The 21,568-nt window shown below is 40.5% G+C and overlaps 1 protein-coding gene and 1 non-coding gene across 2 annotated transcripts in view; one reads left to right on the top strand and one right to left on the bottom strand.

The window, feature by feature from the left end:
• Positions 1 to 21,568, top strand: part of LOC111840565 (SLIT-ROBO Rho GTPase-activating protein 3-like) — a 66,270-nt gene that overhangs the window by 22,225 nt on the left and 22,477 nt on the right. Inside the window, exons 3-6 of the mRNA XM_023805526.2 lie at positions 8,945 to 9,107; positions 12,668 to 12,730; positions 17,940 to 18,107; positions 18,558 to 18,686. Coding sequence (XP_023661294.1) covers positions 8,945 to 9,107; positions 12,668 to 12,730; positions 17,940 to 18,107; positions 18,558 to 18,686 — 523 coding nt within the window. The remainder of the gene's footprint in view (positions 1 to 8,944; positions 9,108 to 12,667; positions 12,731 to 17,939; positions 18,108 to 18,557; positions 18,687 to 21,568) is intronic.
• trnas-gcu (transfer RNA serine (anticodon GCU)) lies at positions 15,288 to 15,369 on the bottom strand. Its single transcript has one exon. It is a non-coding gene; the product is annotated as a tRNA-Ser (tRNA).

The following is a 21,568-nucleotide window of genomic DNA, read 5'->3' on the forward strand; positions in this document are numbered from 1 at the left end:
AGCGCAGAATGACTCAAAATCTCTGAAATGTCTCTGTCAACCCATTTCGGGCAGTTTTGGTGCGTTCCATTTGCCCTCGGAACTCGTATTCCGAGTTGGATTCCAGTTTTGAAGCTGGAAGTGATGACATGCGCGCTCCCGTTTCTCGGAGATCCGAGAAATTATCTCAGAGTAGCACAGAGAGGATCCCGAGTTCAGAATCCAAGATGGCTGATTGCTTTACTTCTGGTGTGAACTATGCTTTTCCAACAAGAAATAGAAGAAATACAACGAATATCAATCAACCTCTAGGAGACAGTATAACCATTTTATCTTTTGTCTATAGTGTTTTGCTGTGGTTTATATTTGATATTGATTTGTTTTGTCCAAACAAGTTGATAATTAGACAAAGCTCAGTACAGGGCCTTAGAATGATTCTGTGGTTTATGGGATGCTCTACACTCAGATCTAGCCCTTGCCATCATAATGATAGTGAGGGCAGCTCAAGCTCTTGTCCCTGTGCCCCATCAGCCAAGTGCTGTCCAAAGTTGGTAGGATCCTCAAAACAAAATGGCAAATTTGAGTTAGTGTATAAAACATTTTATTTCACATTGCAAACAGCTGGTGGTTTTGATAATCTTCTCCAATAGCCTTTAATTGCCTTTTTGACATTGACTGCTTTTGTTTTTGGTAGAAACTGAAATAATACAATTCTTGAATTCTCTCATGTGACTTTTAAGTTGTTCGTAGAGTTGTACATTAGTTTCAAATGGAGGCCTTCAATAAACACAGTTAGAGTTATGTAAAGAAAATGAGGATTGCACAGAGGTTGATAGATGCACAAACATGACCACGTGAATCCATCCATCTTCTTACTGCTTCAGTACAGGGTCACAGAGAGCTTGGAGCTAAGGCAGCCGAACACCCTGGATGGGTTGTCAGTTTATTACAGGACACATACATAGACTATAAGTTATTCAGAGATATCAGTTTGCCTTAATAAACGTTTTAGCAAGCAGAAAGCTCAGAGGATATCCAAACAACATAGATATGTTGTAAACTTCACACTCATAGCTGGGACAGGATTTGAAACCCCAGTCAGGAGATTAAAGGTGACAGCCCTACCTCCTAAGCCACTATGCTTTGCAAGGGTTGCATACCAAACAAAACCACATGACTTGGTAATGAGGAGTTGGTTGTATGAGGGGTGCTGAGCTTATAGGACAGGGAGTGGACAAATAGAACAAAACTTACAGGCAGACAAAAAACATGGGGAGAGCATGAGGAAGTGAAAGAAGAGTGCACAGTTAGCAGGTCTGAAGTTGCTATCTTTTTGCTAGGACAAAAGAGAAAGACAAATATTTGTAGCCAAATCACAAAACAAAGAACAGGTAAGTCAATACAGCATGTTCTGTACAGCAGCTCACCCTCCTGAGATTGCCGTGTCTTTATAAAGATGCATGCACTGGTATTTTATTTTCAGTCTATGTTTATCTGAAAAATTCAGCATGGACAGAAATTACGTGTCCATGACCTGCAAACAAAAGCCTCAGAGTGATCGGATCTGGCTAAAGGGTCAGATGAAACCCCAGAGGGACTTGATATGGGTGTGATTACTGGTCTTACTGTACCTGGATTTATGGGCCAGAAAGAATTCATGATAGAATAGGCACCTTGTCAAGCCTGCAAGACTGACCTCCTGTGTGTACAGTTAATATTGATGTAGATAATACATTGGAATTAATCAATGTGTACTTGAAGTTTAATCACCTGCCTGGAAAACAAATGTGAATAATAAGCCATGCAGGATTTGGCAGTTTCTAGTTCACAAAAATCGTAGACAGTTGTATGAACACCTGCAAAACAAACTATAGCCCCATAATCTCCCAGGGGAATCGCTGACACACGCTGACTGGTTTGAACACCCAGTTGACTGGCAGGGACTGGGAAAGTCTATATTTTGATCTAGTATAAGAGTCTAGTATAAGAGAAATCCAGTGGGAACATGTTACCATGTTGTCACTCACAAGTCTTTAAACAGCTATGATTCTGAATTGTGAAAATGTGAGTGGGAAAGCTTTTTTTTGGATTCACCATTTACCTTGATTCTGTGCATCTGTATTGTGTATATTATTTTCTATTTTATTATTGTATTTATGTTTTATGTCTTTGTTGGGAGGCGAACAAAGATTTGTTGAACATGTACAATGACAATAAAGATTTCTATTCTATTCTATTCTGTGAGACTTAGTTATGCATTGCCGTTTTGAATTATTGACTTTGAATAAAAATAAAAGTTAAATTGGCTTTGAAAAAAAGTTTTTATCGTTTATTCTCTAAATATTTAATTCAAAATATTAACAAAATCCAATTGTTAAATGAAGTTAAATAATTGTAACTAAAAAGAAATTATAAAAATATTTTATATGTAGGTCACAATTTTTGACATCCTTTGAAAGTCCTGTGAGTAAAATTTACATTAATCTCACTCCTTTATCGATACTGAAGGACTACAGTTTTGTATTGTTTGCGTAATGCTCTACTTGTTGGGCTACAGGATTTCACTAACATTTGTTAATCTAAGTATAAATATGAGATCACAGGCCAATTAACATTATGGCTGGTTTATACTCTACGCGGGCCACACATGTTTGTTATCGCTATCCAAGTGGTGGTGCTGCTCATACCTGCACGTATAGTTTACGTCAATCTGGAGGATTAAATGTTATGTCCATCAGGGGGCAGTGTGAGAAAACCATCTTGGTCGGCTCCTTCTTTTCCAGTCTTACTTGTATGTATGAGGTTGTGGCATGAAATGTTTTACACTCACTGCCTCCACAGTGAATTGCTGATTCTGATAAACAGCATTCTCTATTTTCTGCCCACTGCTCCACTTCATACTGTTAAATACCGGTACTGTGTTGAAAAATAACATTGTTTATGAAAATGCCCTGTACCACTGTATAATGTCTGTACAGTATGAAGGTGCAAAAGCCTGATCTCAACCCAGCTGCAGTGTAAGAATTGCATGTGCATAACTTGCAATGTCAATATTAATATTGCACATCACTCAGAAATACTTAGTATTTGTTGTACTTTAACATTGCCATGTTAATTGTCTGTAGTCTGTGGTGAACTAAGGCATTCAAGTAAGAATTTCAGTGTGCTTTGTACAATGTGCTTTGTACATATGACTGGTTTCTTAGCTCAGATTGAATTCTGTAGCAGAAGAAACTTAAACTGCCATAAAATTTTGAAGATGCTGTACGCAGGCACTAATAATGCTTGCCGTATTTTTTCTCTTGCCGCTGAAAATATTTTATGTTTTGAATATCTTCTGACCATTCACTCTTAAAAAGTGAAATCAGATGCTATTTTAATACTAACTTTACTGCATATAAACACAGAGTCCCATGACAAAAGGTGAACATGCTGCCCCCAAGATTTTTGGAGACACTGCATCTTGCAAACACGTAGCGTTGATTCCTCATGTTGGTGCGCAGACACATGGAATCAATACAGGAAGCGCATGGCGGCCTTGATGCAAATGCAGACACTTTGCGAGGGTTGAGTATCAACCGGCCCTTAAGCTACATCCCAAAACTGTTTTTTTTTTTGACGGCTCCTTTGCTCCCTTCCTTTGACGACTTGCTGTCTAAACAAAAAGTGGTATTGGGACACAGATGTATCCTCAATGACTTACCATGCTCCGCCTGTATGTATGAAGCCATCACTGAAGTAGAAGCTTTTATGACACGTTATGCATGGGTGTCAACAATGGTGAACTGCTTTTTGGCAAAGACTTTCACACACCCCTTGCAAAGGGTAGATTTAAGCGAAAATTAGGCATCGATGACTCGTTCCCTGAAGTATCCAGACAGCACTTTAGTCACCCATTACCATGGGAAAGACCCGAGAACACAGTGATTATGTACGACAAAAGGTTGTTGGGCTGCACATATTAGGATATGACTATAGTGCAGTGCATGCAGTGTCATAAATTGCAGTGCAAATATGATTTTCACCGATTGGGTGCACGAACCCGCCTCCCCAGATTGTAGTATCACCATTTTATTTTTATTTGTTCTGTGAAACACCTGCGTGCACAAATATGTGTTCATGTCATTGATATCTGGAGGAGCAATTGCACAATAGGCAAAAAAAAAGTTGTGTTACTGTCTAAACAAAAGAGAATATCCTATGTGCTTCTGTATTGACTACTAAAGACTATTCCAGGGTGCTTTTTTGGGGAAAATATATTAGGCTTCCATGTAAATGAACTGCAGTGTTGACTATTATCAACCTCATGAACCAAAATTTTGATATACCGCGACTCTATAACATTATCAGAGATTTGTTCATTCCAGGGGCGTCGGAAATTGGGGGAACCCCACCCCCTCATCCTTCCCAGTTAATAAATAAATACATAACCAAAATAGCATTCCTTCATTATGAATCTGAATTATGTTTTAGTTAAGTGATGTTTGGTTATGAAATTGTACCCCATTACGATAAGTACTGTGCAAAATATCTGTTGTTTAAATGGCATATGTGCATTTAATGTCTGTTCAGAATACTCATGCCTTAAGAAGAGGCAGAATTATACAGCAGTGGGTAAAAAAGACCATCTATAATTTCTGTGAATGAATGTGCTCTTCATCTCCATGGGATGTGTTGAGAGCATGGTCTTTCTTGTGCATTATGGAGAGCAATTTGGACCTCAGCCTTCTCTCCATTACTGTCTCCGCTGTGTCCAATTCCAGACCCACTTCAGAACTGGATTTTTTAATCAACCTGTTCAGCTTTGTAGCCTCCTGCTTCTTAAAATTATTCTCCCAACAGACAGCAGCAAAACTTCTATGAAGTGTGCTTCATGCTTCAAGTCACATGTGAGATGTCAGAAACACTTTTATTTAAAAAGTGTTAAAGTATGGTCAAAACGAAATGGAAATACATGGTTTCCTTCCCTGTTTGCAAATATACAACTATTCAGTAGAGCCATTTTCATTATTGCAAACAGAAGTCTCAAAATAAATACAGAAATGAATTATGCTTATATTAGTCCAATAAAGCTGCCTCAAACTAAAAGCCTTTCACTCCACTGTCTACCACTACGTTTTTATCAGTTTATGACATTGCTCTTAAAACAGAAGGTGAATGTTTATGAACAAAAAACCTAAAATCTAAATCTAAAACCTATTTTGCAAATGGCTATAAAAACAGAAGACTGACAACTATTGAAAGTATGTTAAATAACTGGATAGACCTTAATTTTAAGTTATTACTCTTCAACAAAATTAAACAAACATTGCAGATTATGATATTTTTTAACCTGTGAGCCATTTGTCAATGTTTTAAGAAGAAGTGAACCAGGTAACAATGATTCTTTGTCTTTTGCCTCCATCATCTTTACTGTGAGATGCTAACTGAACTGGTCTGATATTTGAGCTACATCCCTAAACCCTTATTTGTGCCGCCCTCCCTGGGTATATTTCTTTTGCGCTGGAACTTTTTCCAAATTCCAGATGCTGAAGTGCTGTCCCAGTACCTTAGGGAACAGTCATCCACGGCCAACTTTCACTCAAATCACCCTTTCGCTGGGGATGTGTGGAAGTCTAGTCAAGAGCACCCTTTGCAGAAGAGAAATCATTGGTGACACCCAGAAATGTTTTAATTTTTTTGTGGGTGTGGGGGCATAAAATCTTTAAATTCAGTGACAACCTCACACATACAGGCGGAGCATGGTAAGACAACACGGATGCAAGATACTGTTTTTTTGTCTGGGCTATCTTCCTCACTCACTCACTCACTCACTCGTTGACAGTTCTTGCATTGTTTACAACCATGGAGAAATTCTGTTAGTTTTGATTAAAAATCTTTAATAGAGCCCTAATTTTAATGCACAATAAAAGTATATAATTATAAAGGTTACTGTGTCATCATAAATGTGGTGTTGAAAGCATACTGATATAATGTATAAATTCAATATATTGTAGCGCCCAGTCCAAGATAACAGGTAAAACTTCTGATGGGGGGGTAGCGATGCTTAGGAGAAGCAAATGATACATAGTCACACCCAGAGAGAGATATGTGAATAAGCTTGTATTAGAATGAACACCATCCATCCATCCATCCATCATCTCCCGCTTAATCCGAGATCGAGTCGCGGGGCAGCTGTCTCAGCAGGGAAACCATGACTTCCCTCTCCCCGGCCACTTCATCCAGCTCCTCTGGGGGAATCCCGAGGCGTTCCCAGGCCAGCCGAGAGACATTGTCCCTCCAGCGTGTCCTGGGTCTTCCCCGGGGCCTCCTCCCAGTGGGACATGCCCGGAACACCTCACCAGGGAGGCGTCCAGGAGGCATCCTAATCAGATGCCCGAGCCACCTCATCTGACTCCTCTCAATGCGGAGGAGCAGCGGCTCTACTCTGAGTCCCTCCCGAAGGCCCGAGCTCCTCACTCTATCTCTAAGGGAGAGCCCAGCCACCCTGCGGAGGAAACTCATTTCGACCGCTTGCACTCGCAATCTCGTTCTTTCGGTCACTACCCACAGCTCGTGACCATAGGTGAGGGTAGGAACGTAGATCGACTGGTAAATCAAGAGCTTTGCCTTTTGGCTCAGCTCTTTCTTCACCATGACAGACCGAAGCAGCGCCTGCATCACTGTGGACGCTGCACCGATCCACCTGTCGATCTCCCGCTCCATTGTCCCCTCACTCGTGAACAAGACCCCGAGATACTTAAACTCCTCCACCTGGGGAGGACGCCATCCCCGACCCGTAGAGAGCATTCTAGCCATTTCCAGCTGAGGAGCATGGTCTTGGATTTGGAGGTGCTGATTCTCATCCCAGCCGCTTCACACTCGGCTGCGAACTGTCCAAGTGAGAGCTGAAGGTCACGGTCTGATGAGGCCAACAGAACCACATCATCTGCAAAAAGCAGAGACCTAATCCTGAGGTCACCAAACCGGACACCCTCAATGCCCTGGCAGCGCCTAGAAATTCTGTCCATAAAAACTATTAACAGAATCGGTCACAAAGGGCAGCCCTGACGGAGTCCAACCCTCACTGGAAACGAGTCCGACTTATTGCCGCTCCTTGCGGACCAGGCTCTGGGACCGGTCATACAGGGACTGAACAGCCCTTAAAAGGAAGCCCAGCACCCCATACTCCCTGAGAACCCCCCACAGGACTCCCAGAGGAGAGTATAGAGCTGGTCCACTGTTCCACGGCCAGGGCGAAAACCACACTGCTCCTCCTGAATCCGAGGTTCGACAATCCGGCGGACCCTCCTCTCCAGAACCCCCGAATAGACCTTACCAGGGAGGCTGAGGTGTGTAATCCCCCTATAGTTGGAGCACACCCTCCGGTCCCCCTTCTTAAAGAGGGGGACCACCACCCCGGTCTGCCAGTCCAGAGGCACTGCCCCCGATGTCCACGCGATGCTGCAGATGCGTGTCAACCATGACAGCCCCACAGCATCCAGAGCCTTAAGGAACTCCAGGCGGATCTCATCCACCCCCAGGGCCCGGCCACTGAGGAGTGCATAAATAAAAGGTCTTCGAAGTACTCCCACCACCGACCCAAAACGTCCCGAGTTGAGGTCAGCAGCATCCCATCCGCACCATAAACAGTGTTGATGTTGCACCTAAAACTAATGTGTCCTAAAACTAGCCGGAACTTCACAACCTCAAGCACCAGCTCAGGCTCTTTCCTCATCAGAGAGGTGACATTCCATGTTCCAAGAGCTAGCTTCTGCAGCCGAGGATCGGATCGCCAAGGTCCCCGCCTTCGACCACTGCCCAGCTCACGTCGCACCCGACCCCTATGGCCCCTCCTATGGGTGGTGAGCCCATTGGAGGGGGGACCCACGTGCCTTGTTTGGGCTGTCCCCGACCAGGCCCCATGAGTACAGGCCTGGCCACCAGGCGCTCGCCATCGAGCCCCACCCCCAGGCCTGGCTCCAGAGGGGGGGCCCGGTGACCCGCGTCCAGGCAAGGGAAACCGTGGTTACATCTTCTTCTTCATTGGGGTCTTGTGAGCCGCACTTCGTCAGGTTCCTCACCCAGGACCTGTTTGCCTTGGGTGACCCTACCAGGGGCATAAAGCCCTGGGCAACTTAGCTCCTGGAATCATTGGAACTCGCAAACCCCTCCACCACAATAAGGTGTCGGCTCCAGGAGAGGTAGAATGAACACCTTTATTAAAAAATAAAATTGAAATAAAATAAACGGAGCGATAGAATAAGTTTAACAGGGTTGTTTCTCAACATGTGTACTCGACCGTACTTGTGTTTTCGTGTACCCATTTTATGTCATCTTCCATTGCTGAAGACCACTTCCAATACTCAAGAACATAAGTACAGAGGATGGCAATAATAATTCGTTCTTGCCCCATTCCAAATGTCAAGGGTACATCGGTTGCTTCCTCACCAAATTATTCATTGTGGCCCAAGTTCGTTCTTGGAAGCCAAGTTAGCAAGACTGATCTTGCCACAACCACAAGTATGATCTTTGCGTTCTTGATATTGAGAAACACCCCAGGATTCTGCACACCTGAAAGGACTGAAGACTCCTCAGGATGAAAAGTCTGCTTTGCCCTTTCCTGTAGACTGCCTCTACTGTATGTTGTCACTCCAGTCCAGTCTGTCATTGTTGCAGACTCCCAGGTATTTGTGTCAGTGGACTCCACACTCTCCCTGTGGAATTATGTAATAAATGCAGACTATAGCATTCTGAAGGAAAATAAATGGCAAATCTCCTGCGTATTATTAATCAGTAGACTACAGTGCATATGCAGAATAGTGAGCATTAATGTAATTCCTCTTGTTTTATGAATAGTGTTGCACCAGCCTCGTTGCCAAGGGCAGATATGACCAAGAATAAAAATGAGTACCAAAGCTCAGGCGTTGCATTTGGTTAAAAAAGTAGTGTTTTGAATGTTCTGCATTTCCTCTGGATGTTTCAGGAAGGACCAACACCTCTTGTCCCCAGTAAACTGCTGGTTCCTAGTCCTGAACCAGACAAGACGAGAAAGCAGGGACCACGCCACCCTCAGTGACATCTACAGCAACAACGTCACTGTGCGCCTTTCCCAAGTCAGCGAGGATGTCATCAGGCTCTTCAAAAAGGTCAGCTTGTGGGGAAACCCTCTCTAAATGTCTTCGTAGCAGAGTTATTTTAGTCTGGTCCTGGATAAGCGTTGAAGCATGGAGTTTAGTTTTTTAATGATGATTAATTGGGGAATTTGGTTTAGTACCAGTTGACTGGAGCAAGAGCCTGAAAATATGTGACTTACCAGGATCAGAGCTGGAGAGCCCAGCTGTAGCATGCAAATACGGAAAAAAATTATTCCAAGGGAAACTTGCTGTGCATGGTGCAAGGCATGCATTGAATTATGACCTTTGCATGAGAGATAACAGAAGTTAACCTGTGAGTGGAATAGAATTCGCAGAGAGCAACCTTATGAGAGTTTTGAGCTGCGAGCTGTGCCAGCCTACTCAGTGAGACCTGTGTTGGCACATGCCCATCAGTCCTGAGACCTTGTAGGGTGTCTCCTATCTGTGTTGTACATCATCCAAGGTGAGAGGAGCATGAAGAGCAAAATTACACACAGCAGGGGTGGAGAGTCTGGAGTGTGAAATTTAAACCACCCACCTGTCACCATTCAAGGCTGTTACACTGCAAATTTTAAACAGGAAAATATGGCCTTTTTCATTGTAGCTACAGTATGGTGCTGGATTGCAGCACCCATATGCTTGTAGTGGGAATGAATGCATTTAGTTTTAAGCAGAGCTGAATCTTGATATAGAAATGTCACAGTGTTTACTTCAGCATATTGTTTCCTGAACTCCATACTTGTATTGACTAGTGCATATTAAATTCCATTATGTGAGATATAGAATAATAGATATACAGTAAGGATTACTGGAAAAAAACATAACAGAAACGAAGGACAAAAGACTCGAGGGCAAGCGGGTCTTTTGATGTTACTGGACATAAACTGGAAATAATCAAGATCACGAGGGATCAAAATGGGTGGTGTGGAGTAAGGTGCCCCCCCCACGGTATCCGGCGAACTGCTCGACGCAGGCAAAAAAATCACTTACGTGTTCACACTTCCAGCAGCGAACTGGCCAGCACTTGTGAAAGGCGCTGGACGGGTGAATATTACGTCATGAAAGAGCGCTTGCCATGAAAAAAAAGTGTGATTGTGAAGTGTTTCTTGGCTAAAACAAAATGAGTTATATTGTGGGTTTACAAAAAAAAAAAAGCTCTTGCTGTTTTGCTGCTGGGTTGAAGAGTGCGCTTTTATAAGCGTGTGCACTTTAATTCGCTTTAGTTTCATTAGCTAAATATGCTTATTAAAACCAAAGATTTTGTCACTTGCCTTTCTGGACACAGTCTAATGGGGCTTTCAGGCCAAACGCTGCATGCTCTCTCCTGCTGTAGGGCTGCCACATCCCTTCAGAAAACAGAGGTCTGTGCTCAATGCACAGGCATTTTTCAAAACACTCTTCCATCATTTTGTTGTTGCTCTGACTCACTGTCAGTCGCAGCGATGTATATTTCGCATGCTAAGAAAAAGGCACTAGCGCTAGCTTTGCTAGTTAAGATGGAAAGTTTGTGTCTTAAAGGTCTGGAAACTTATACACCAGGGTTATTCAAATCACGGTCCTCGAGGTCCGAGCACTGCTGGTTTTCCAGCCTTCCTTTACCTGTCAGTCAGGTGTGAAGCCTCTGACCAATCAGAATCAGTAATTATTAAACTAACTACCTGGGAGAACTGAAAACAAGGCCTGGATTTGTAATGGAGGTCCAGATTTGAAGAACCCTGTTATTCACGGACAATATAAGTTTCTCCTCCATTTTGATTTCTGCTCCTGGTTTGATGCCTTGTTAATATTGGTTGGTGACAATGCATTGACCGCGGTGCCGGCACAACACTAGGGTCAGGAATGAGAGATAAGGCAGATGAGTAACAGACGTGGCTTGTTAGGGCCATGCTAGTGAGGAGACATGAGGGTCAGGTGGACGTGGCGAGCAGGACGTGACAGCAGGAACATATTTCACTTACATGTACAGTATGTGAAGCATGTTGCTCCAGTTCACTTTAAATCAGGGGTGTCAAACTGCAGTCCTGGGGGGCCGGAGCCCTGTGTAGCTTAGTTCTTTCCTTGTTCCACCACAAATGATTCAGCTCAAGAGCTGTGTGGTAATTAGCACAAAGAGTTGTTAAATGAGGGGAAACCCAAAAATGTGCAGGGCTCCGGCCCCCCAGGACTGGAGTCTGACACCTGTGCTTTAAATGATGCAATGCTTTAGGTAAGCTAGACTTGGTAAGAAGCTTTGGGAAAGGATGGATGGATGGATGGACGATGACTCGGTCATGAACAGAGACACCAAATTCTGTATTCTTTTCATAAATGTGGAATATTCTATTAACATTTTCAGGCATTAGGAAGGAATTTTCAAATAGAGCAAAGGTGTCGCCGTTTGTAATGTTGTTTTTCTGCCTTTCTGTGCCAGGAAAACACCACCTCTAGGAATTTTTCAGCAGTTTATGTTTGTTTTCCTTTCACAGCGTAATTCATAAAATATTTTCTCTGCATGAAAAGCCATTATATACCAACGCTGTGCCAGACAGACACTACGTGACTTTTACGGAAAGTAAATACAAGTATGAAAATCCATGTGGTGCATGAACAGGAGAGTAACGTCCTGTTATACATTTTCGTTGTTTGACTGGTAATGTTTTGTGTGTTTTTGTATTCCACTCTACCCAGGGAGGTATATTGCTCTGGAGGATCTTAAAGCGAGTAACAACACCTATATCGTTTAATAGTAACAGAGAATAGAAATAGAGAAATAGACAGAGAATTAGAACATTATTCATACTCAGTGTTGAAGCTGTTCTATAGATTAAAACGATGGCAATGGATGTTTTAGTCACAAATCCGTTTACACCGATGCTAATGCTTCTGACAGTTTATAGTTCATAACTTTAAATTGCAAAACATACTGCCACACTACCAATGTCTTTTTACCTTATTGACAAGATCTCCTTTTTAAAAAGTCAACGTGGCTGCTGAGTTGTCTCTTTCGTCATCAACACTGATAGTTCCCTCTGAGTCGGTGCTTATCTCTTCCACAGTATATTACCAAAACAGTAGCAGTTGGAGTCAGTCAGGAGACAGCTTCACTGTCTAATCTTGCTGTGCATTTGTTGGGCGTAGCTTGTCTGTTCTTGAGACTGCTATGTGATTGGTTCATTTCTGTAATGTGATAGGCTAATGTCTGCTATCAAGCAATGTTTTGAAGGTTCTCTTTCACTTATCATTTAAATTTAATATAATAATAAGTCGATATATTCAGTTTATACCACCCAGTCCTATCCCCTTGATACATTTCGCTGACTGAGAAGTTTTCAGTGGCGATCGGGTTCATGTCTGTACAGCGGCCCATTATAGACCGACCTGTGTTTCCCTGCCATAGTTCCATGACCTACTAGTGGCTGCTGCGGACAAGTGGTTGAGAAACACTGATATAATGTTAAATATTATGGCATTAAGTTTATTGAAGAATAAAGCATATCTATGTAATCCATTTAGATAATTATGTATGACCAAAAAATGTAACAAATTATTGATCTTCTATTAAATTTCCTTAAAGTAAGCTTATCTGTTTTCAGAGCAAGGAAATTGGATTGCAGATGCAAGAGGAGCTGCTGAAGGTTACAAATGAACTTTACACGGTGAGTACTCAGTCATTTACTTTACACGGTGAGTACTCAGTCATTTTCTGTAGCTTGGGCATAAGCTAATCAGTTCTTCATTTTCATATGAGTTTTTTTGTTCTGTGCATATGTTCAGTGCATATGCACTGTAGTCTACTGATTCATATATAAATAATTTTTTTTTTTAATTCTTAAATTAGACTATAGTGGCCATGGTTATTGCTTTAACTCGGGAAAAGGAATATCTACTAAATGAGAAAATGTACAATGAAGGTATAAGGCCTTCCTGCTTTGTATTATTTTTCAGTTTCCCTTAATTCTGCTTCAGATCTAATAGTTCATTTTTATTCAAATTTTATTAATTTAGTTTTTGATTCAGTGACACCTTGCCCATCACTTTTAATCTCACAATGCTCGCTGCATAGATAGTTTGTGTCAGCTTTATCAAACGTTTGAGAATGTGTATAAAATGGAAAAAAAAATGTAATCACTTAATAAATTTGCCATTTTAAATATTATGTAGCAGCAATATAATTAGTTGTGGTTTAAAGTTTATTTGTTCTGAAGTTTGCCTGCACTGTTTTTGTGTGAGCTCTGCATGCGGTCTCCCAGTCAATCATAATCATTTTCATCCTTGCTCACTCCTGGTATGACACCCTAATGAGAAATTTAACAAAGATGGGTAAGATGAACGTGTAAACAAGAACTGATCACCAGAAGGCATTCGTCTTTCACTGTATGGAAATATTTTGGATTCCATAGAGACGGTAGTGATTTGTCAGCACTGCTTTGTCGCTGTAGCCACAGTTCCTGGCAGGTTTAGGAGAATCTGATTATGCTGCTGCTCTTAATTTTATATGTATATTTAGGTAGTTATGGTTGTTGCTAAAAATGTTCTTGAAATTCATGTTCTGTAAAATTCATTCTTAATAAACCGAGTGAAAGAGTGAATTGTCAATATTCCAGTAGAGACTTTTTGTTGAGTTAACCAGAATGTAACCAGAAAGTACCAACTTGCCTTCACCAGCAAAGGCAGACTATATTGGTAGATAGTGCCAAGTTCTGTTTGGTTAGTTTATTTTTAAGAAATATTAAGCTTGTTTTTATAAATATCTTGATATTTATTTTTGACTGCTACTTTGAATGTTTTACTCTCTCCTGTTGGGGGTGGAATGGTGATGCAGTGGTTAGCACTGGTGCCTCATTCCTCTTGGATGAGGGTTCAAGTCTTTGCCATGTTCCAGTTTGCATGCTCTCCCTGTGTTGTTTCCTCTGATCCCCTCAACTCCCATGCCCCAGTCAAAAAAACATGCTTAGGTTACCTGCAGTTACCTTTAGGTGTAGATGTGAGTGCTGTGTGAGGTTTCCCTGCAATGGGTTGGCACCCCATCCTGGGTCCTCCACTGCTTTTCACCCATCAGCTCCAGACCCTCTGTGACCCTGAATAGGGCAAGCAGTTACATTTAGAATAAATGGATGGAAGTTGTCCTTTTGCAGCAGAGATTGATGAATCATTTTGTATAGCAATAAATTAATGGAATAGTAGCCTATAAGCCAGAGAAGTATCATTAGGATTGTGTTGCCAAAAAAAAGAGAAAATACCATTAAGGCTGTCATTAGGATAATATCAATAGTCGAGTAATGTACTGATATACTTTTTCCAGTATCATTCAGCCCGACTCAAGACACACTATACGTTCACAAAAATTAAGATTATATTGTTATTATGTACCAGATTTTGTAAGATAAATGCAGCTAAGCAACAGGGTTAGCCTTTGTTTTAGCAGCGATTATACTGGCATAGAGGAATCATAGAATGTGAATAAAGTGATGACAAAGTCAGGCTAGGCTACTCTGAGAGACTAAATGGTGCATATCTATGGCTAACCTTGCATTATCAGTAGTCCTTTAAAACTTCTTTTAAGATGTAATTGCATTGCACTCATTCTGTGGTGATATTTAGGTTCTGCTTTTGTAACATTGACTGATGACTGCATTTTCATTCAATCTGAATGTGAAGTGCTTCCACACAAGTGATGCTTTTACTGTTTATTTGGACCCTCATCCACCATGTACCATCTTCTTCTGCAGTATGGTGGGGTAATTGAAAAGGTACGGAAGCCCTGAACCGCATTTGATGATTTTTTTTTTGGAGACAATAAGTCGTTATTTCGGCAGTCGTTATAACGAGATATTATCTTGTTATTTTAATATAAGTCATTATAATGAGATAGTAAGTCGTTATTTCGACATAAGTCGTTATAACAAGATATTATCTCGTTATTTTGACATAGTAAGTCGTTATAACGAGATATATCGTTATTTTGACATAATGATAGGTATAAATTATAATAGGTATTTAATTAGGTCATCAGTGGTCATTGTCAACACACCACAATGAAATGTGTCCTCTGCATTTAACCCATATGTCAGTTTTTGTGACATAGCAGGGGGCAGCTAATTCAGTGCCCAGGGAACCTCAGTGGTGCCTTACTGGTCGGGGATTTGAACCAATCTTTCAATTACAAGTGCGCTTCCTTAACCATCAAGCCACCACTGCCCACTAAAGAGATTCCGACGAGGATGGGATTCGAACCCACGTGTGCAGAGCAAAATGGATTAGCAGTCCATCGCCTTAACCACTCGGCCACCTCGTCTCATTTATAGTCTCCCATGTGCTATCAGCATCAAGTGCATACTGTATATCCAGTGAGCGTGCTTTTTGCTGAAGTAGTTGTGAACATAGCGCGTTGGAAAGAGTTTAAAATAGTCTAAAATAGTCTTATAAGCTATCGTTTTGTTACAGATTTCTTGCAGTTCAGCAGTAGGGGGCAGTTGGTAGCCTAGTGGTTAAGGGATTCGCCCCTTGATCAGAGGATCGTGATTTTGAATCCCACTGAGGTACCCTTGAGCAAGGTACCATCCCCACGCACTGCTCCCCGGGCGCTGTATTGATAGCTGCCCACTGCTTCACTTGGTGGGTCAAATGCAGAGTGTTGTGCACTGGTGTGTTTCACATATAACAAATAATCACTTTCACTTCACTACATGTACATGTTTCTACAACTTTGTTTTGGTAGCTTTTTATGGCTTTGCTGTAGCCTACGTTGAAATGTATAGTAGTGTCTACCTTTTTTATCGTGGATTAAATAAGATCAACTGGTATATATTTCATCACTTAGGATTCAATGCTTTTTTTTGGGTCAGGTCAGATTTCGGTTGTTCATCAGTTCATTATGTGGATGGGGCAGTACAGTTACGGTATCTCCTAATGGGTCAGCTGTGTGCGTATGTTCGAAAACCATGACATGCAGGGTTTATTTGCCACGGTTAAGGCTGTTCATGTTCTTACCACTGAATCACTCTGTCTGTGCACTGTAAACAGCAGCCCAATAATTAGACATATGGGTCAAACTGCACCAACGTAATAACGTGCAACGTAATTCTGTCCTGGCTCATCGGTCAATGTTATTCTGATTTTCAGTTCGGATGTAGTTGAATTACCCAGGCAATGTTTTAGAAACTAATTAGTGGAATATGAAATGTTATGAAATACAACACACGATAAGTTTATAGGCGATTTATAACAAACGATAACAATGATATGGAGCATATTAATGGTCTACATAAAGTTAACATCAGTAAGGGTTAACTTGGAATGAAAGCACAAACTATGTAAAAATCCCAGAAATACATGGGCCATTTGTGTACCAAGTAAGCTACTGATGATAACAGTGCCTCAGCATGACTTAATGCATTCTTTAATATTGGCGCAAAGCTTAACACGAGTTATGTCGAAATAACGACTTATTATGTCGAAATAACGACTTACGATCTTGTTATAATGACATGTCGAAATATCGAGATAATATCTCGTTATAATGACTTATTATGTCGAAATAGCGACTTATTATGTCAAAATAATGACTTATTGTCTCCGAAAACAAAAATCATCAAATGCGGTTCAGGGCTTCCATAAGAAGGAAAATTTCCATAGATTATTTTTAATAATCGAGTTTAATCAAATAATCTTGACTGCTCTAATTGCCATTCACTGTAACTACCCAAGGCACAGGCTATTAATCGTTATTGAATGCTACAGCAAGCATCTCAGTTTAATTTGATTGTTTAATTTATTCAAGCTACTTTTTTGATGTTTTACATTATCCTTTTGGAATGAGTAATATATGATTTTGTATGGAAATAAATAAATATTTTGATCCATGCTCCATTTCTCTATCAAATATTGACTGGTGAAATTCAAATAGTAATTATGCCTGAAATGCCCATCTCTAGTGTTGTAATTGTAATTGTAATTTGAAGTCTATTCAAATGCCTACCTCTAAGAGACACATAGTTTTCATGTATATGTGTCTTAGTGAAGGACAGGGACTTGAATCTGTTTGAATCTGAAAATTTGAATCTGTTTTGCAATAGAAAACTGAGTAATTGCTTTGTCTCTGAACTCTGTGATAAAAGTAACGGATGTAAATCAATCTGCTGAAACAATTTTTAAGTATAAAAAGCAAATTACCATTTCATGTTCAGGCTGTTGCAAAATTATATTTACACTACAGTGGTGGACTATTTATCATGGGTAAAATTTCTCTAACTGGTTTTATTCCAGATGTAGTTTTACACCATTTCGAAAATTGTGAGTGGGATTAAATTGCATGAATATGGAATTATGGGAAAATGGCAACTGGTGTATATAAAAATCTTATGGCAATAAGACAGCTCTTCTGTAGATAATAGAGGATGATATTTACAGTATGGAGAGAGTGAGATTTCTTGGGACAAAGCAGCTCTTAGGCTACATATATGTCTTCTGCCTCAGTGCAGGTGCTCAATGACTACTTCCCATTGCAAGAGTGTGTACCAGACTTTAAAGCAGGGGTGGCCAATCTTATCCGCAAAGGGCCGGTGTGTATGCGGGTTTTCGTTGCAACTCCCTAATTAGATTGCTAATTAGAGGACTGATTGGCTGAAGAGTCCTCACACCTGGGTTTGAACAGCTGACCTACAGGTTATCCCAAAAACCTACATACACACCGGCCCTTTGCGGGTAAGATTGGCCACCCCTGGATTAAAGGATTTATAAACAGCTTGTAAATGAAAATTCTTCCAATTAAGCAAGATTTGTTATTAACAACAAAGATTAACAGACCATTTAATACAATAAATGCACTGAGAAGATATAAGCTCACGCTGAATTACTTAACATCAGGTTATGAAGACATACCACATGTACCACACGGAGAGTAGCAGTGCAGAGAACAAGCTGAAGGAGGCTGAGAAGCAGGAGGAGAAGCAATTCAGCAAACTGGGTGATTCCAACGAGGATCGACCACCACGACGCAGCACTGTTAGGAAGATCGAGAAGATGAAAGAAAAGGTAAGGACCTTTATTCCCGATCTGGTGCAATATTCTGTAACCTGTGTGCTGGAATATAAATGTTTACTGTTTCACAAAGCATACATTAAATCGACCATAAAAACTAGCTAGGTGTAGTAGCTGAGGTAAAATGAAGTGTTGGTCTGGCAGTGGTGCATCAAGACCTCTGATTAGTATGTGCCATTTATGCAGACATTTCCTGAATATGTAAATGAGTTGTTAATGAATTGTTGTGTAAGAATCATTATCAATATTATGATGTTCCTGTAACAGAAGGGAACTCATAAATAACTTTGTTTCTCCCATAACATGATGAAGATTTATAACGTTCTTCAATTACCTAGATTAAGCAGACCATAGACATTTTAAGAAGGCTGTCTGACTACTATATAACACTGCCATTAAATGCACAATAGGAGCAGATATAATGTTTGCTGTTTTGAACCCCAGAGACAAGCCAAGTATTTTGAAAACAAGCTGAAATGCACAAAGGCACGGAATGACTACTTACTGAACCTGGCGGCAACCAATGCTGTTGTGGGAAAATATTACATCCATGATGTCTCTGATATGATAGATGTAAGTACACATCTGATTTGCATGTGTATGTAATACTCTCTTTGTTATTGCTGCACTGTATGCAGATTATTAGTCTTTAATTTTTTATTTACAGATTTATAGATATTTGTAGATATTTTAACCGTCATGCTTATTTCATTTGTGCTGGCATGGTTGTTCAGTGGTTAGCACTGAGGCCTGACATCTCCATATTTAAGGCTGGATACTTGCATCCAGCTCAGTGTGTGTGAAGTTCCCCTCATGTTCTCCTCATACTTAAATGACTTCCCTTAGGTTACCTCAGTTTCCTCCTGCAGTTCAGGATTGTATGATTAGGTGAATTAGTATCTATAAATTGCCTGTAGTATGTGACAGTGTGCCCTTTTGTTACAATAAGTTCATATTGCTGGAATTATTTTACTTAGGAAATACCTCGTGTCTGCTTTTCAAAATAATCATAAACAGGTTCTATGACAAATGTTAATATCTAAGCACTTATGCTGGTCTGGGTCACCAGGAGCCTATCCCAGGCAGCATAGGACACAAGGCTGGGGTGCACCCTGGATGGGATTCCAGTCCAGTACAGGGCACATACACATATACCAGAGGTGGGGACCAGAGTCACTGACTCGGGACTTGACTCGGACTCGAGTCACAAATTTAAGTGTAGGCCAAGCTATTCCGGCCATGTTAAAGTTTGGGCTTCTTACATATACTTAATGGGCTAGATTAGGCTATCTGACATTTCACATAACATCATTACTAAAAAAATAATAAGTAGCTTATGAAGGGGACAGTATGACTCGACTTGGCAAAACTGATGGAAAGTCTTGGGCTTGACTTGGACTTGAGGACAAATGACTCTAGACTTGGAGCCGACTTGGACCGTATGACCTGGGAAGATCTGAGGTTATAGTCCCCCTTCTGTATACTGTACTATAATGTTAATTTTATAATTTTGGTGCATATTAATTCTCTGCTGTCTGCATTTTCAATTGAAAGATGCATCACTACCTGCATATACATGGGTGTAAAAACTGTGTGAGGACAACTGTGAGTGGACACTCTCTTTTCGACCTATCTCTGCCTATGAAGAACATATCCTATGATGTACTGTGACGGCAGGGCCGTAGCCAGCTATGAGGTCACCGAGGTCCGGACCTCGGTAATTATTTTAAGAGCTAAAAATACAATTCAAAGCTAAATATTCACCTAAATATGAATTAGAAAAAAGAAAAAGAAACAGCAGCTAAAAATCTCTCTGGGCCAAGTGCATTCTTAATTCAGTTCGAATGCATTATTAATAGTGTCTGCTCTGTGTGTGTGTGTGTGTGTTTTTGTGTGAGAGAGAGATACAGCATTCATGATGGAGGATGCACGACTCGTGAACCGCACGCGTGCAATTCACTGACAGCAGTTCGAATTCACGTTGTGTACGTGTGATTATGCAGCACTGTGAGGGAGGGTGCGGAGGCAGTAAATCATACGATAAGACAAAACAATGATCATTATCTGTAAAAAAAACATTCCAAAACAGCTCAGCCTCCTGCATAAATACGAGCTAATAAAAATAGACGTAGTAAAAATCAACGGTAATATTCATTACGGAAACTGTGATTGTTGACTTTTAAAACTTCATGAATTTTTTTTAAAATGTATGTATTTATTAAATTATTTGTGGGTTTAGGATAGGCTACAAAACCTTCCATTCATTTATGCTGAAATTAGTAAATACATCCATTCAGTCTTGTATGGATTAAATTATTGTTATTATGATTTTAATAATGTGGGTTATTTTGGTAAAATTTGGGTTATTTTTCAAATGATATTTTTAAACATCCTGATGTAACAAAAGAGGCTCCTATTATTGGTATGTTTTGCCACATATGTTTAGTTTAGTGTTACTGTATTGGCTAATTTAAAATATAGTTTTCTTTTTCACATTATTAAGTTCTGTAAAGCTTCATAAATTTCTTGGTTTGGCTAAAAGTTGTCTCAATATATCTTTGTTCTCCTTTTACACTTCTCTTCAGAAGTGCCGACTGCTCCAACCTGTTGCTAAAATGCTAAAACTATACACATTTTGGTAATCAACTAATGCTGATTTAGTACAACCCCTTCCCCCAGGTCCTAAACAATGTTTTGACTTGAGACTTGACTCAGACTCACCAAGGAATGACTTGTTCCCATGCCTGACATATACACTATAAAACACTATGGGCAATTTATAGACATCAAGTAACCTAACTGCATGTTTTTGGACTGGAATTTTACATGACATGGTGAGAACAGATACAGTAGAAGTGAAATTTTAATCCCCAACACTGGAGTGTGAGGCTACAGTGACTCCCACTGAGCCAATGTACTACCCCACTGCACATTACTACAAGTAGTTACTGTATTCCCCAGATGGGGAATACTTATGGTTTTGGCACATATTGTATGAATGAACAACTAGAACTGATCATATACTGAGTGAAGCATCGCCGCCTAGTGGCAACAAATGGAAGATGAAATACAGAAACATTCGATCTTGTGAATGTGGTAAGTCAAAAAGTATTTTATGGATCTTGGCACTGCTTCACAAAAACAATATATCAATGAAAATCTACATCAGATTTCATTTTGAGACCCGTATTAAGCCCAGGAGCGCTATGTGGCTGCAATGTAACGAAATGGAGGTTGTAGAAGACAGTTGGTCCTGTGAACACTATAACTAAAAGTGTTTGGCGGATCATTTTACAACATTGTATGGGTGATGACCTGGAAGTGATCAAAATTTGAGACAAATGAAAATTATAGCAGCACCGCATAATGATAGGAAAGGACAGGCTGTATGTCAGTGAGTCTCAAACTGAGGGGAGCAAGATGATTTTCTGAATATTGTAAAATAAAAATAAAAA

The sequence above is a fragment of the Paramormyrops kingsleyae genome, chromosome 6 (genome assembly GCF_048594095.1).
Source record: "Paramormyrops kingsleyae isolate MSU_618 chromosome 6, PKINGS_0.4, whole genome shotgun sequence".
NCBI lineage: Eukaryota > Metazoa > Chordata > Actinopteri > Osteoglossiformes > Mormyridae > Paramormyrops > Paramormyrops kingsleyae.